This window comes from Camelina sativa, chromosome 5 (genome assembly GCF_000633955.1).
Source record: "Camelina sativa cultivar DH55 chromosome 5, Cs, whole genome shotgun sequence".
Lineage (NCBI taxonomy): Eukaryota > Viridiplantae > Streptophyta > Magnoliopsida > Brassicales > Brassicaceae > Camelina > Camelina sativa.
This window is the reverse complement of record NC_025689.1, coordinates 23,915,298-23,932,423: the sequence shown is the minus strand read 5'-3', so window position 1 is coordinate 23,932,423 and position 17,126 is coordinate 23,915,298. Positions and strand designations below refer to the sequence as shown.

The 17,126-nt window shown below is 39.1% G+C and overlaps 2 protein-coding genes and 2 pseudogenes across 5 annotated transcripts; 1 reads left to right on the top strand and 3 right to left on the bottom strand.

Moving 5' to 3' along the window:
- LOC104787503 lies at window positions 432-2,979 on the bottom strand. 4 transcript variants are annotated; one of them, XM_010513105.1, is made up of 5 exons: window positions 2,881-2,979; window positions 2,727-2,781; window positions 1,882-2,622; window positions 1,411-1,775; window positions 432-1,231 (listed from the first exon to the last, which is right to left on the bottom strand). In XM_010513105.1, exons 3-5 carry the CDS (start codon window positions 2,552-2,554, stop codon window positions 584-586), a joined length of 1,686 nt encoding a protein of 561 aa, XP_010511407.1. In that variant the 5' UTR covers window positions 2,555-2,622; window positions 2,727-2,781; window positions 2,881-2,979; the 3' UTR covers window positions 432-583. The 4 variants fall into 4 exon arrangements, with proteins under 4 accessions (XP_010511407.1, XP_010511408.1, XP_010511405.1 ...); XM_010513106.1 differs by having other exon boundaries at window positions 1,882-2,597; XM_010513103.1 differs by having other exon boundaries at window positions 1,882-2,781.
- On the top strand, window positions 4,914-9,739 carry LOC104787502 (annotated as a pseudogene).
- Window positions 11,060-12,809, bottom strand: LOC104789523 (annotated as a pseudogene).
- LOC104789522 lies at window positions 13,923-17,106 on the bottom strand. The gene is made up of 11 exons (XM_019245476.1): window positions 16,930-17,106; window positions 16,693-16,835; window positions 16,477-16,601; window positions 16,295-16,370; window positions 15,355-15,504; window positions 15,135-15,263; window positions 14,827-14,968; window positions 14,604-14,740; window positions 14,436-14,516; window positions 14,274-14,351; window positions 13,923-14,203 (listed from the first exon to the last, which is right to left on the bottom strand). The coding sequence occupies exons 5-11, from the start codon at window positions 15,463-15,465 to the stop codon at window positions 14,156-14,158; spliced, it is 726 nt and encodes a 241-aa protein (XP_019101021.1). The 5' UTR covers window positions 15,466-15,504; window positions 16,295-16,370; window positions 16,477-16,601; window positions 16,693-16,835; window positions 16,930-17,106; the 3' UTR covers window positions 13,923-14,155.

The window sequence follows — 17,126 nt, the reverse complement described above, 5'->3', positions numbered from 1 at the left end:
AGAAAACACCTTCACATTGTAGAAAACATCTTCACAACGTAGAAAACACCTTCACGTTGTAGAAAACATCTTCACAACGTAGAAAACACCTTCACGTTGTAGAAAACATCTTCACAACGTAGAAAACACCTTCACGATTGTAGAATACATTTCACAACGTAGAAAACACCTTCACGTTGTAGAAAACTTCTTCACAACGTAGAAAACACCTTCACGTTGTAGAAAACATCTTCACAATGTAGAAAACATCTTCACGTTGTAGAAAACATCTTCACGTTGTAGAAAACATCTTCACGACGTAGAAAACATCTTCACGTTGTAAAAAAAGCATTCACGTTGTAGAAAACATCTTCACAACGTATAAAATATTCCCGTATTAAAAAAAAAGAATTGTCGACAAACGTAATTCAACGTTGGTGTGAAATTCACTAAGGTCACAATAGAAATATGGATCATCGATAATAAGGTAAAACATTAATATAGCAAAAAATACAGAGATGGCAGAAAGCACTAACACCTAGTGGGATCTACGAGATGCAACAATCATCCACTACATATGTCTACAATACTAGAAGACAATCTCCTACTCGACATGATTATAGCGGTGTTCATACGTTGTTAAATTACCGTAAAGCCAGAGTACAACAATGCTCGACAACTTTCCACAAAACAGAAAACTCATAAACAAGTAGAGGTAGAGCTGGTCATGGGGGAGTGGGATCAGAAGTGCCCTGGCCGAGTTAGCCCGCTCCTGCGCTTGGATCGAAGCGAGGGATTCTTCGAATATAGGAGGAGGCATTCCTTTAAACAGTGCTTGGCTCCGCATCACGGTGCGGTACTGTTCCTCCACTTCATCCAGCTTCCATTTTTTGTGCTCTTCCAACAAGCATTCCCGCAAGGCTTCCCATCGAGCTATGATAGCTGCTCCATTCAAGAAAAACTCAAGCTCATTCTTTAAAACGTCAACTCGTTTCCTGAGGACCATGATCTCTTGGTGAAGCAGTTCCTTTTCCTTCAATAGATCCGAACCTAAAGCCTGAAGATTGAGTATGGTCTGATCAAGTTCTTGCACTTTCGCTTCAAGACTAGAAATTTCATTGCTTTTCGCAGCAATGGTCTTGTGAGCAAAATTGGTTCTTGACTTCTCATTGTCCAGTTCACGCCTCAGATTCTCATTGATTTGGTGTTCAGAAGATAACTTCTTATCGACGAGATGGAAAGAAGACATTGCCTGGGTTTACAAAAAGAGAAGAAACAAAACACGTAGTGAGTAGCATTACAGGTCAAAAGCTAAAGCTAAATTGGAAGCTCTGTTTTAAACACTTGTTGAAAAGAAGCATGTGTAAAAAAAAGGGGAAAATGTTTGGAGAACTATGCTGTAATGGCAAAACGTGTCAGTGATGAATATACCTTGAGGAGATCAGTATAGACGCTATCAGTGGTGGAATTGGTCCCAATGTCGACCAGAGACTCAAAGTCATGATTGAGAATCTTGCATCTCAATTCCTCAGCAGCCATAGAAGTAGTGGAGCTGGAGACTAACTCAGAGGAAGGAGATAGGACTGCAACGGTCTGAACAGTCCTAAGTCGCCTTGCCTCTGACGAATTTGCGGTGTCATCACGAGTCCTACGCTTGTGCGTGGGAAGATCGCCCAGAAACTGCACTTCATCTCCGGATGAGGAAGGATTAGCCTCTGCTAATCTCCCAGAAGCTGCCATGAACTTTGCAAAAGCATCTGATGCGGAGCTCCGCTGACCGTTAGACATGTTGAAACCTACAAACAAGGGGCAACATCGTACGTTAAGAAATGTATCGGCAAGCTCACGAAGAAGGAAACATAAACTTAAAAAAGGGTGAAGGTTAAGAGATGCTTATCTAACCCCAAATAGTACTGTTCTCTAAAGCAAATTTGCTGGTAAGAAACTCTACTGAACGGTGAAGCAACGAATGTTTTACCACTTCAAGAGCCCCATCTCTAAATGCTAAATTGGCTTTGGATTTGACACCTGCAACAAACCAGGAAGTAGGAAAACCAGGGTTATCACCCACTTTCATAAAGACATATCTTTCTCTCCATCCTTCCTCAAGCGTTCTTTTAGAAGGTCCTTCAAAGTCAACTGCTAAAGGTGGATGATTCCTCGTGTGTAGATAGTATCTTCCAGGGTCAGTTTCAACTTGTAAAAGGAAATACGCACACAAGACCTCCTCTACTCCTATGGTAATAGACTCCAACTCCCAGAAAGTTTGAATAGCGGTCAGAAATCTCCAGGCTGATGGGTAGAACTGGCCAGGTGAAATTGCAAAGCGCTTAGCCACTTTTGCAATAAGGGATGGAATCACTTCACGCAAGCCTGCTGCAAAATACAGCTCATAAACAACGACCTCATCACGCTTTGCATTCGCTGCTCTTTCTGAGGGAAGAGGAAGCCTCAAGTGCACAGACATTGGTAAGTTGTAAGTTGTCTTCAGCTTAAGAACGTCATCCTCTCTAAAGACTGAAGGTGGGTTGTTCTGCAAGAGCTTCACCTCTAACGACACATTTCTAAGAGACATGCTAGAATCCACACTCGAACTCGACCTACGACGCACTTTCACTCTGTCATCAACGGAGGATAAGCCAGCTACAATGTCACGGCAGTCACCCATTCACGGTGAACAGTCACCTTAGAAACTGACTACGGCCGAGTACCCATAGGAAAGTTATGGAGGGGGATTGAGAGTTTACCTGAAGATTATCAAGGGGAAATAGACTCTATGAGGAAAACTGAAACCGATTGCCACTGGGGAAGGTGAAATGATAAATCAGGAAAAGAATCAATGGTCTACACAAATAAAAGGAATGGAAAATTAATGTTAAGGAGCAGGAAAAATCGACTTACCCAAGATTATTCAAGAAAATAGTAGTCAATGGGATCTGAGAAGAGTTTCTTCAGACAACACAGCCGCAAAAAGTGGTTTAGGTTTCGAGCATAGTGACGAGTGAGGGAAATGACAGTAAAAAAAGGGTAGGTCAATTTGTGTCTGTCTTTGGACCATGTCGTAATGGGCCAACAGATATTACAAAAGTCCAAGCCCATCTTGCTTCCTACATTTACGACAACTCTAAGGTAATGTGTCATATGCTTTAGTAAATATTTTTTATAAATAATACTATTTGTCTATACTACTCTCTAAAGTCTTACTAAGAAAATAGAGAGTGGGGGCAAACTGTTGGACATAATTTTAACCATATAAATTATAATAGATAAATTCTATTATAATTATGATATATTCCATAAATAATGGAAAATTATGTATTCTCTAGAAGATTCTATTGATATGGGCCGTAACGGCAAGCATTGAGTCAATACGGGCCGTAACTGGACCTTGATACCGACTGCGTTCCTTGACAAAACAACATTGTCAAGAGAATATTCGAAGTTGATCTCATCAAGAGAATATTCGAAAATAATCTTATCTTTTGAAGAGAATATTGGGGAACGGTCTTATCTCTTGAAGAGGCGGTTATACGAATCCAGGTCCCATGAGGATTAGGGTTGACAAGGTTTCTATATAAAGAGGGCTACGTCTTCATGAGACGACACGAAATCGAGAGCAAAGGCAAGATACTTCACGAAACTTCAAGACGCACGACTCAGTTCATAGATTGACTCACTGTGCTTGATTTCTTGTACTTTGCAATCGATACTTTGATTAATAAAGGCAACTGTTCAACATCTGTTTCTTGTTTTCGTAGTCTTTAAACGAATCGATTAATTTTGCCCAAACAATTGGCGCTAGAACGAGGGGCAAAGTAATCTACGTGAGATGACAGGAAACGGAAGTGATACGACCAATGTCGAAGCGACTGTCGCCGCTCAGCTGGAAGCCCTGACTGCCAAGATGAACGAGACGGTGCAGAAGCTAATGCAGATCGAGGCCGATAACGCTAGGCTACGGGAGGAGAACGCTTCCCTGGTGACAGCAGGGAGAGCTTTTACCGAAGCAAGCTCTAGATTTTGTGGCGTGCACGTCAATCGGATGCAAGACCTTAACTCAACTCCTGCAGCCACCCGAACAACGACCGCGACTGAAGACGGACGACTAGAGACTCCACGGGAGGAGAATAACGGAGAAAATCCTAACATAAGGCATATTCACGAGAACCTTGTCCGAGAAGACAACACGGATCAACAACGAACCGTTAACACACCGCACGTTACAGGAGTCGAACATGAACCACACACCATGTCAGCCGAAGCCACCTACTTGGAAGCNAGGTTATGTATATTATCAATATTATATACTTAGTATTGTTTATATAGTGAATATTGTGTATAAACAATTAAGTTTTAGCCAATTAAATAGTTTGTTATTATTTTCTACGATTTATGAAACAATAAATAGAGTTTTATTATTTTGTAAACAAATCTAAACTTTTCTTTTGTTAGTTATTAGAATAATTAAAATATAATAGCATTTTCGTAATATGTCACATCAGAACTGGTTAAATTTTTAACAACATAGGTTAAATAAGTATATAGATAACCACTTTCTATCACCATCACACCATCTCCGACCGCCGGAGCACCGCCGTAGCACCACCGGAATACCGCTAGAGCACCGCCGAAACATCAGCGGAACATCGCCGGATAACTACCAGACCACCGCCGTACATCGCTGGACCATCGCTGGACCACCGCTGGATCACCACCGGACCACCGCTGTCCACCCTATCCACCCATGCACCTAAACCAAAAAACCCAAAAAGGTAATTTACCTTATACTAAATTTCTAATTTTTCCAAATTAGTAGATATTTTCTTTGTTAGATTTTTTTAATTGGTTATTCAGCAAATTCCTAAAAAAAAAATAATAAGAATAATAATGATTTTCTTAAATCTTTTTGATCTACAGCAAACTATTAACATATGGAACCCTTTTAAAATACTCTTTGATCACTGATCATTCTAGTCTTTAACAAACTTTTTTTTGGGGCTTTCTCTGTTTATATGTTAACCAATTTACTCCGAGAAAAGTGCAATTGAAATCGACCAAGTTGTGTGATTTACTCCAAACAAAGAAGAGTGCCCACAAGGTGTTCGACACAATTCCTCAAAACCCAAAATGAATCCGCGAAGCCCCTGTCACGTGGCTCGTACGTAACCCATCATCTTCTTCCATACCTTACCTTCGATACCAAGAACGAGAAACACAGAAGATTCTTGAGACTCGTGACTGCTACTACTGCCTAACATGGAGTTTATTCCTCCCGCGGGAGATGATCAGAGCAACGAAGTCGTCAAACGTGCCAGAGATTTATACGAAGATGAAGACTACGTCAAGGCCTTGGAGGTAACTGAAGATTTGTCTGTCGCTCAACGGGCCTTGGATCTAATCACTGTTAATTGCCTACAAGGTACAATCTTTAAGGATCTAGCGGGAGGTTCAGAGAACAACGACGTGAAAGTTACCTACTTGTTGGGTTCTGTTGAATGCTTTTCGAGAAATATTGGGTTATCAGCGTTTACGGCTGGTACACTGTTACAGATTGGGTCAGTATTGTATTACAAGCAATCTTTGAGGAAAGCAAAGTCAGGTTTATGGATATGTAAAGCAGTGAGTAAGCGAGAGGGAGAACTAGTGAACAAGGAAAGGGAAGAACTCGAGAGCATATAATCGAATATGCAGAGTCAAGGATCGCTGAATGCAAGGCTGGCTTTGGTTCCCCTGTAGAAAGCTGCGAACAACAAGTTAGGGAGTCGTCAAAGGAGAAGAGGAAGAGTGAGCCTGATTTGTATAAGAGATTGAGGTCTTATTGGGCAGGTTTGAATGTTGAGATCAAAAGGAACTTTATGAAAGTAAGCACCAAGGAACTTACGAGCTATGTTGAGGGAATATATGGCACAGCGGGACGAGTTGCTTTGGAGCAAGTTCTGACTTCTGCCAAGGAAGAGAGAAAATGGAGATTCTGGTTTTGTCGATCCTGTTCAATGAAGTTCTCTAGTGCTGAAGAATGTAAGAATCATCTTGAAAAAGAACATGCAGCACCAGAGTTTAAACCTTCTTCGGCAAAGGATATGACTCGGAGGGTAAGTAAAGTTTGGGCTCGTAAGATATCGGTTGGAAGTTGGAATCCAGTTGATGCAGTAGCTGCCATTGAAATGATCAAGAACCGGCTTGAAGATGTGAAAGCGTTTGCATATGAAAATGGATGTTCCAAAGGCTGGCCTTTTGCTGCGGATGAAGAGCGCAGTAAGTTACTCAAGGAAATCCAACTACTCCTTGTGTCATTTTGTGACCATAAAATTCTCTCCTGCAGCATTCGAGACTGGGTGATGCATTTTCTGGTTAAGCATCTTGAAAAGCTTCAAGTTTCCAAACATACTCTTACTGATTGCCGCCTAGTAGAAACACCTCAGAGCATCTGCTTTTTGGAGTGTTGTGAACTCAGTCAAATCCTGGACTTTCTAAAAAACATCAAGTGTGAAAGGGATGACGGCACAGATCTGGTTCGCAGAGCAGTGGACAGTTTCTGGGATGATACCCGAGTTAGAGAAAAGATTGACTTTGACCCTCAGTTTTCATTTCTGCTCCTAGATAAGAGACTGCTGCAATGCATGATTGCTCGATTCGATGACGAAGGTATAATCAATGTTTTTGATCACAATGTTCACTACGCCAAGGCACATGCTCAGGGAGATGATATCCTATCATGGTTATTTGAAAGCTCTTCACGAGATGAGAGTTTTCGGTTCCCCACACCTATTAGAAAACACAATCTTGATATTTGGATGGCTGTTCTGAGAGCCGTTCAGTACACGTGTAGGACTTTGGAATGCAAATATGCAAGGAAATTACGGTACCTAGAGTATGATGCAGCTCTTACTGACGCCAAGAACTTGTGTATTAGCGAAGATGTGAAGAGAAGGAATCGTCAGGGAGATCAATGGAACAGTTATGCGTCTCTTCTATCCAATAGATGGAAAGAGAGAGACGACAGATTTGCTCTACTTGTAGTACGAGATGTTCTCAAAGGAGCATCGTATCCGACATTGGATTCCCTCGGCTTGACTGATACACGTGAGAGTATAAGTCTCAGTGATGATTTAGTGTTAAAGTCCATAGACCATCTGAAATTAGTGGTCAACAACAAGGTTCATTTCTGATCTGAATTTTGATTAACAACAGGATAACATCGAGTCGAAGTTTGAAAAAGTCTCTCTTGATTTGCAGGTTCCTCTGATTGATTCAAAGATTTTGCTTATTGAAAATTCAAGGATTACTTTGTTGAACGACCTCACCAGACTTTCTGCTTTCGACTACCGCTCTTACATCCTTCGACCGCTGAAAGAACACTTGCTGGTTGGTTTGAAACTTCAGTTTTATACGGAGAGCTTTCCCTCTGATTTGATCTTTCACTTGTTCCTAATATAATATTTGATGTCTCATCGTCTAGGATAGAATTTTAGATATGGAATTCAAAACCATGGCAGCCGCAACAGAATCAGATCTTTTATTCGAGAAAGAAAAGGAAGAGGAGAAGAAATTACAGTCAAAGAAGAAGAAAAATAAAGCCAACAAGGTCTTTATAGTTCTAAACTCTCTATTTGATTTGCTGACATTTTGGTTGCTCAGTTGTAAGAAGGAATGGTCTTCATGGTGTAACAGAGAACTTCGACGAGCATGTCTAGTCCCCTTGATAAGAATAAGACCGTTGAGGAGTAAGTACCTCTCCTCTAGAAAAGAATTTGGTTTCTAGATTTGTATGTTTTCTCTGAGGGAACGTGTGCGTACGTACATATGGCCAGTGAACCTTCTGTCAAACTTGAACCGGGAGTTACTTCTCCATCACCAGAAACAGCGGAAAAAGATTCTGTGAAACCTGAAGATACTCTTTCAGGTGAAAGGGGTCAAACTTCATCCACCAGTAACAGTCAAGAGGACACTACTAAAGGTAACTCTTGTTGAAAGAGAGCCTCTCAATACAGAATTGTTTGTACTATTTTGATGTGAGATGCACAATAATCATTGATTGCATTCACTATCTTCAAGATATGGAAAACATGCCTGGAGAATATTTACTGTCAGAACATTTGGAGTTACCACACGGAGATGCTGCAACCAGATCCTGTTCAGCTCTTGACATGACGCTTAAGGTAAAGCAATCACCAGCCCAAATTTGACTCCCCTCTAGTGATTCCGATCATTATTTATTTTCATATATTAGCTCTTTATTTCCTTATTTGCTTTGACAAATTGTGCTACTGCAGGCCCTCTTGAACATTAAGGTTCTTCAAACGGATTTGATGCACAATCGGCAACCATTTCATGGCAACTTGGAAGAACAAGTTCCTTCTGCACTGCAAGACTTCTTGTCTGCTTTTTTTGTCTGAACAGATATCAGAAAAGGGACTCTACAGCTACTTACTGAGCAACATAGTTACTTCCCTAGAAGAAGTTCATATCCTGGTTTGTGCGGAAAAATATTAGCTTTAAAGCATGGTATTAATATTTAACGAATAGGCTTGATTGTTTCTTACATGTCATCCGTTTTTTATACTCTTTTCAGTCAAGTGATGCAGCTGGGGTAGTCTTCGCCGATCCTTGAGCTGCATCATTTCTGGAAAAGTCCAGAAAGAGAAAGCTTGGTAACACGCCTATTTACGTTAGAGGAATACGAAAGAATGAGTTGTAGAAATTGCAGAAGAAAGCCAAATTTTCCTGAGCAAAGTTCGTATGGAATTGTTATGGCTGCAGATTCAATCAGAGACCTGAAGGTATGTTTAATTTATTTCCCTGTGTCTTGCCTATAGAAACTGGTACCACTCCTTAAAAGTTCTTCTGTGGTTATATTTGTATGCAGCGTGCTTTTGGGGATATGAAGTTTGAGGACATCCTTAAAGTGATTCGCTTGGAAGATAAAATGTTATGTGACATTAGAACAGGAGGCTGTGGAAAGAAAAACTTTGGTCATCACATTATAAGTAGATGCCCGCCTATCTTCACATTCGGTAAGCTTTAAACCATGATTGTTTTCTTATGTACTCATTTCATTTATTGTCATATGATAAAAATATTGTTTGCTTTTTGTGGGTTTGCCACATTAGTGTTGGAATGGGAGAAGAATGAAACTAAGAAAGAAATAACTGAAACAACAAAGGCTTTGGAGTGGGAGATAGATATCAGCAGGCTATACGAAGGCTTAGAACCAAGCTCTAAGTACCGGCTTGTGTCAATGGTAAAATATGAAATCAAGGTGACAGTTTATTTTTTTGCTATTGTTCTTTTGTATCTCTCTGTTACAGTCTCGGAATATGGAAAATGCAGATTGGTTGTTGTAGTGAAGAAGGAGAATACATTTGTATGGCTTATAAAAGGAACCGGTGGGTCAGTCTCAGACATGAAACTTTAGCAGAAGAGGTAAAGACGAAGCAGTTGCCTTTGTCTTTCTAGAGCTGGAATGTGAATTCGATGGGTCAAACATTTATTGACGTGTGTGGTGATGATGCTATAGGTTGTTGGTAAGTGGAACAGTGTGGTCAGACTCTGTGTAGAAAAGAAGGTTCGGCTAGAGATTCTGTTTTATGAATCTGCTTGATCGATGGCTTAACAAGTGACAGAATGGTATTGGTGTAAGAACTCGGCATAGATGTATAAAACAGAGGCATGCTCCAATCAAAAAGAACGAAGTTGTGTCCATTATGTTAATAGATTAGTCGAATTTTACAAAGCAGTGAAGTTGTTATTACCATTTCAACCATAAAGACCCCTAGCTTATGCAACTCGAAGTGCAGAAATTTCCTGAACTGAATTTGAGAAGCTTTTAAAGTATGACAACTTGTTTATGTCTAGGTTTTGAGGAAATGTGGCAGTTATACAGGAGAATTTGATCAAGGATAGTAAAATTTGACAAATTAAGGGACAGTAATCTCAATACAAAAACACATCAGAGTTTTGTGTCTTTTTTCCCCTGAGTCATCAATATTTGGCATTGTTTGACTCCTCAATGATAAAACAGATTTTTTCAATACTGGAAATCACTGTCATTGGGCTGTCTAGACACTGGATAAACAACATGCACTACACAATTCATTAAATGCAAATCTGCATTTTGCAGATATTGTTTTTGGTTTTGAACGTCAAATGCATGCTGTTAATTATAAAGAACTTGACGTACACAAGTTTGCTTGGGTCTAATACATACGCATATCTTCATGAATCTCAAAATAATTTTCTGTCTTGTCTAATGGTGTGTGCAATGATGAGTGTAAGCAAGTTAGTGACGTGAAATGGATTTGAGAAAAAACTTGTCTTAAATCTAAATGCTGCTCATATATGAATTCATGTTTGCCTACCAAACTCTGATGTGTTTTTCAGGTTCCATAAGAATGACGACATGGGCAATCAATCCTCCAGGAAATGTAACTACAGGCACTTTCGGAAACTTTAGTGAGACGCAGACAGAACATAATGGCAAGTTATATATAACTCTTCCTCTGATTATAACTTGGAGATTCCATTATTGAAGCTCTCACGTTTTGCTAATAGTTGAGTCTCTGAACCTGACTTTTGAATTTAAAACGAAACTGCACCAAAAAAACCTTTGTAAACCAGTGGTGTGTCTTGTGCTATCCAGATATTTACTAGTTAAAATATCTTGCTAAATTATCAAAAAAAAAAAAAAAAAATTGTTATATAAAATCTGTAGCTCTCCGTGTTGTATCTTCTTATATCTGCGTTTTTTACAAACCTAAAATTAATTACAAGAGATGATGTTGCAGAGAAAGATCTTTCAGGAAGGCAGATGCTTATAGACAGAGTTAGAACACGAAGCAGCTTAACGTAAAGAGAGACAAAGGGGAGGTACTCGTTGAGATAGAAACATGGATCAAACGTGTGTCAGTGTAATTGTTGCAAAAAAAAAAAAAAAATCCATTAAAGATTAAAGAAACAGCAGCTACTACATCAAACAATGTTCATATGCAGATCATAGCACAAGGTGAAACAAAAAGGGACTCTCAGTTCAACCAAACATGAGAAGGCTTAGATAGAGCAAGAGGAATGTTCTGGGACCACACTACCTCACAGTAACGATGTCATCAATCTTCAAAATCATCCTTACACATTCAGTTGCTAGAGTGATAGCACTGATACTCACAAGTAGGGGCTGAACAACGTTTTCCTCCAAGATATTGGTGATTTGTCCTTTCCTCATATTAATACCCGAGTTGATTTCTCCTTGAGCATGCTTGTTCCTGAGTTGAGTCACAATGGCGATAGGATTTAAACCTGCATTCTCGGCCAATGTGTATGGAATGACATCAAGAGCTCCAGCGAAAGACTTGACACAGTAACCTTCCATACCATGGAGCACCTTAGCCCAAGCACCAAGCTGCCTTGAGAGCTCAATCTCTGGTGCACCACCTCCTGCAATCAAGAACCTCTTGCTCACCAGATGTAGTTCTCTCCATGTCTTTGATTCCAGTGATGTTCAAAATGTTTCCATCTTCAAGGGAGGTTTCTTCAACAAGATCAGCATGGCCAAGCTTCTCAGCTCTGAAATGTTCAATATTGGCGATTGGCAAGCAGTTCAATGTCTTGGTGATAAATTCAATCTCATCTCTCTCAACCATGATTGTAGTGAAGTGACAGCATCCCTCAAAATACTCTTTGTGGATGAGAAACACATTGCAACCAGTTGCTTTGATCTTCTTAATCATCCCCAAGATGTAATTCCTCCCCTCTTTCAAGATCCTATCCATCTGAGTATAGTCAGAGACAACAATACTCTCTGCTCAATGTCGGTGAGATCTGGAGCTGAATCACTAGCATTCTCCACACGAGGCGGTCCACCAGCAACACAGCTAACCAAAGCTTTCACCGTATGTGTGTATCATCCACAGTCTCGCCAAGCTTCTTAACAATCTTAATATATATCAGGCAAATCAACAATCTCTGGCTTCTCCGGATCAATAATAACAGAGAGAAGCGCATCTACAGCTAAAGGAGCAAGCAATGTAGAGAGTACTACTGACTAACAACCTTACTGTACGTTAAGCGACGTGCTCGCAGATTTGACAAGCGAATCTCGATTAGTGAGCTCCACAGGAAGAGCCATAGCCGTCAAAATATATCAATAGCCTTACCACAAGCATTGTGAAGCGAATCTGAAATAACACTAGGGTCGTGAGAAGCGATTGGCACTCTCGAGCAGAGTTGATGTTTGGCGAATCTGATATCTTCTCTACGCTTCTTGCTTTTGTTTTTCTTCTTCGTGTGATAAAATCTTTTAATGAAAGGGTTGGTTATATGGATTCAATCAAAGAGAACAAGCATCCCAAATTTTTATACTAAAAACTACTGAAGTCAATTGGGGGAGGTTAATAAAAGAATACTGTACGTGTGAAGAAGTTGTTTTATCCTTCGTGTGCAAACCTGAATGTGCTCAAGACTCAAGTGCTATACAATAGGAGAAAATGAAAAAGTGCTCAAGACTACTGCTACTAAATTTTGTTGTTGATGTCTACTAACAAATTTAACTTCATAGCTTATCACGTAACTTCTTAGCTTTCTTTCTCACATCCTTCCTTGTCACAAAGCATCTTTTTAAGTTCATCTTGATGACCTTAAGAATATATTCTCAAATGTAAAATCCTTGAATGCAAACTGTACGTATTAACTAAAACTTTTATGAATGAGACTATATTCTAGTTTTGCTTAATTAATGTGTGAAAGGGGAAAAGTTGACTTGCTTTGACTCTCTCTGAGTGAACCAGCACTGATGATCAGACCAAACGAGAACGTTCAACTGGATATTCCATACCCATCTTGCATCTATTCCAGCGCCACTTCAAATTGTGAATCCCAATGTTAGGCAGAAACTTCCATGATGTTTACAAAAAGGTCAAAAACACCATTTGCTGCTTCCTTAAGAGTAGAGAACAAGAAAAACTTGAATTCTCGAGAAAGAAGTAATTAACACCACACATATAAGAAAAAGGGTGTAAAGATAAGAGCAGAGACCAGAGGATGGCTGAGACTTATATCGTTTGAGAAGGAACTCATGAATAAAAAGATTCATCTTATCTGCAACTTTTGAAAACGTTGATTACCTACAAAGACTTCACTTCTTGGAATGCTTTACTTCATATAAACAAGTTTCAGGGTTTGCTTTCTAGGGTTTAGTTTCCTTCAGCTGCCTCTGTATCGTTTTGCTTTAGTGAGAGATCTCTAAACAATAGATTGATAGACGAGTTTTTTCAGAGAATTTGTATCGAAAAGAAAAAAGAAGCATAAACGTACTCAGGGTGAGGATATTTGACAACTTACGGATCACATTTGTGGTCAATTTCTTCAACTTTCTCACTTCATGAACGTTTTGATGGATCCATTTCAATGATTGAAAGCAAAAGCTTGTTTCTTTGACCGGTTTCAAGGAAAAAAAAACAACATTGGAAATTTGGTGGGCACCATTAAAGCTTTTATAAGCCAATGTAAAACCACATTCTTCATTCCTTTCAGGGAAGGTTTGTTTCACACAGAGTCCTCTATATAACTTCTCATACGTGGAAGTCTGATTTATTCAGATTTTTTTTGTAACTCTGTTTCAGAACAGAGTCCTCTGTGATTTATGTTTTTTTTTTCATTCGGTGATTTCATTACCAAATCGTCTCTCTCAAGTCTCACCCGAAAGATGTTTGGAACGATTCTTTTGCATAAGGCATTGATGTTTTTTTTACCTGGTGATTTCATAAAAACATTATTGTACCTTTCATGCTCTCACATACTAATATTAATGTCTCAAAGTGTAAATGAGTACACTAAAACAAAATACCTACCAAAGAAACTAAACCAACATTATAGATCACTAACAAATGATGAAGAAAGTTTCCTTTAGAGAACTGAAAAACACAAGTGTTAGTTTACCGCTGATCGGAGAATACATCAAAAGAAATGCTAACTGAGACTGAGTTGTGTTACACAAGTGTTGAATTTAGAAGAATGGTATTTAACTATCTTTATCCACTGATCATAACAATCAGGATGTTCAATTTTTGAGGAAGAAAACACTGAAAGCTCTGTTCACAATGGTGCAACAACACCTCCAACGCATTGTTCTCGAACTTTCCGTATATACATCAATCCCTTTCCTACACTCTTGAAAAAGCTTCTCTTAGCCTCTAGATTTCTGCTCGGATACAATCTCGTCTTGCTGCATACCCTGCAATTCAAGTAGGTGGAGTTGAGAACACACACACATAACAATAAAGTATTCACTCAAAGGAGCTTACGTTTTCAAAAAATAGAATCTCAGGTCGAATATGCAGTTCTCGGAATTTGCTGAGAACACCATCCCAGTCTCCAATAACCTGGACAGACAACATACATCACTCAGTCACAGATCGAGTGACTTGCTTGTACTCTTTTACCAAAAAAAGCCTAAGCTCTTTTACCTCTTTCTCAGAACGAAAATGTCTGACCCATTCATTGTTTTCATAAGCTACACAGTTGTATCCATCTCCATGCGCGCAAACCTGTATGTATTAATTAACATTGGAGTTGTTTCTGGTAACAAAATCTTTAATGGGAAACCCTGAACGAACTAGATAATTGGCCCTTACCATTGAGACAAGACGGTATTTAGTGAATGCACTATCACCTTCGTATAGGTATATCGTTTTAATATCTATCTCAGTTGTCAGAACAGAAGTAGTATCGAATAACTCTCCTAGAGGCTCATCGTTCTCCCACTCAAGTGCTAAACAATACAAGAATAATTTAAAAGGGTAATTCTAGTGCATTATTAAGCTAATGTGTAATTACCAATCTAACTTGAAAGCTTACCGATTGTGAAAACAGTTGGAAGTTTGTTTATCATGCGTTGAACATAGTTTGTTTTCCCACATCCTTCCTTATCACAAGGCATCTTAAGATGTATCCTGATGATCTGAAGGATCTTATCGAATGTAAGATTCTCGAATAATGCCTGTGATAACCAAAAACGTTTCTAGCCTCAGTTTCAAGAAAGATAGGTTTCTTCTCATTTGCTTAAATAGATTAATTAAGGACCCAAAAAAAAACAAAAAAAATGGACTTGCCTTGACTTGTCTGAGTGAACCAGCATTGATGATCAGACCAAAAGAACGTTCAACTGGATATTCCATACCCATCTTGCATCTATTGCAAATCTTTTTCGCCACTTCCTTCACTTCAAAGTGTGAATTCCAGCGAGGCAGATGCTCCAAGATGTTAAGAAACAGGTCACAAACACCATTTGCGTCCTGAAGAGTATATAAACATATGAATCTTGAGAAAGAAGTAATTAACAACATACAGAAGACAGAAAAGGTTTTAAAAGACGAGAGAAGAGACCAGAGGATGAGCGAGACTGAGTTTTTTGAGAAGGAAGATACAAAGTATGTCTTGTGGAAGAACAGATTCATCATCTATGAGGTTGTGTTGTGCTTCTTTAACATAACTCATCAAAAAATCGCTTAAGAAAACGCTAATCTTCCAAAGATACTGCACAAAATCACAAACTTGGAAACATGAATCAAGATCGATAAAAAAAAAAAAAAAAATTGTGTAACACCCATACTCGCCACACAGTCCGGTCAACGTGTTGACTTCTTGGTTTGGCTCAAAACCGCAATCTTTAAAATTTCAATAACAAATACAACTAACCTGAGAAAAATAAATAATAAATAGGGGTGAGTAATTAATTACTCAATGAGAGGGTCAATACTGCCCACTAAAATGCAATGACAACAATCTACTCACATTCATCAATCATTGCATAGCATAGAATCAAACTCCACATTCTTGATATACATCCAACAAGCATAACATTTCTACATATATTCAACCTAGCATCATTATAATATTTAAATCACATTTCTCATATCATCATAGTCAATTATATACACGATCATCAATATCGCTAAACCGAAATCCCATCGGCTTAGCATGGCACGAAACAAATCCCATGTTCGTCCAATCACCATGTACAAAACCAATCCCAGGTTTGTACAATTACCAGGCACGAAACAAATCCCATGTTCGCGCTCCCAACACATAATCTCATCTCATATCATCATACATTAACCATCATATTAAACCAACTCATCTTATCATGCATCATCTCATACTACTACATCATTATACATTATTATCATAAATCTAATCATCATAATAGCACACAATATCACACAACAGACATATCCAATCACATAGTTTCCAAGCCTATACAAGCAATTCAAGAAAAAATATGTTTAGAAGTTAACCAATGCATTTCCGCAATTCCCGCTCTCACCTTTGCTTTAATGTGATTGAGAACTGCGACTAGCAAACTGAAATTGCGACTAGAAACGGCGACTGCACTCCAAAAACTTGCAGCAGAAGAAACACATTCGAAATCCAGATTAGGTATTCTGTTTTGGACAGACACAGTCACTTCTTGTGCAACAAGCAATCGTCGGGGTATTTAGGGTTTACCTTTTCCGGCCACTTTGTCGATTCAGGCGGCTTCCCTGACAACTCTTCTGTTAAGAACCACCGTCAATACTGTCTAGACTGCTAGGGTGTGACTGGAAATCTCCTCCAAAAACCCCAACTTGAATCTGAAATTTATCTGAAATACTTAGTAATTTTTCTGAAACAAATCCAGTGATTTTTCACCAACTTGCGAGACTAATAGCGCATGGAATATACCTCCGTTTGAAAAACCGTTAATTGCTATGGATTCCTTGCAGCAATATCTATCTGTAGACGTTAAAAACGCTATCCAACTCCTTCTGGTTCGACGGGAAATCAGTCTCCAAAACCTCCACTTGAACTGTTCTACTCTTCCTCCTCTTCATAATAAAACCCAGATTTATTCTAAGTACCCAATAAATCATAACTCAAACCTTCAGAAGGAGACAACATAGTTAAATTAGGATTCCTTACCTAATAAACAAGTGATGGTAGAAGCTCCTCTATCCTCCGGTGAACAACGTATCCCGACTTCAGTTAACGCCGGCCACTGACGAATCGGTTATGATGACGGTGCCTTTGCCTCACGAGAGTTCTCCTCCCTCTCCCTCACTTGTTTTCTTCTTTCTTCTTTGGGCGGCTTAGGTTCGGTGTTACTCTTTTCTAAACGA

Bases quoted from the DNA above. Each gene is read 5' to 3' on its own strand.
- LOC104787503 (XM_010513103.1), bottom strand. From the start codon at position 2,647: ATGGGTGACTGCCGTGACATTGTAGCTGGCTTATCCTCCGTTGATGAC. The intron at 1,776-1,881 runs GTTAGATAAGCA...CCTTGTTTGTAG, and splicing joins AGAGAACAGTACTATTTGGG to GTTTCAACATGTCTAACGGT. The intron at 1,232-1,410 runs GTATATTCATCA...TTGTAAACCCAG, and splicing joins TCTATACTGATCTCCTCAAG to GCAATGTCTTCTTTCCATCT.
- LOC104789522 (XM_019245476.1), bottom strand. From the start codon at position 15,465: ATGAGTTATGTTAAAGAAGCACAACACAACCTCATAGATGATGAATCT. The intron at 14,517-14,603 runs GTAAGGGCCAAT...TAATACATACAG, and splicing joins AATACCGTCTTGTCTCAATG to GTTTGCGCGCATGGAGATGG. The intron at 14,352-14,435 runs GTAAAAGAGCTT...TTGTCTGTCCAG, and splicing joins ATTTTCGTTCTGAGAAAGAG to GTTATTGGAGACTGGGATGG.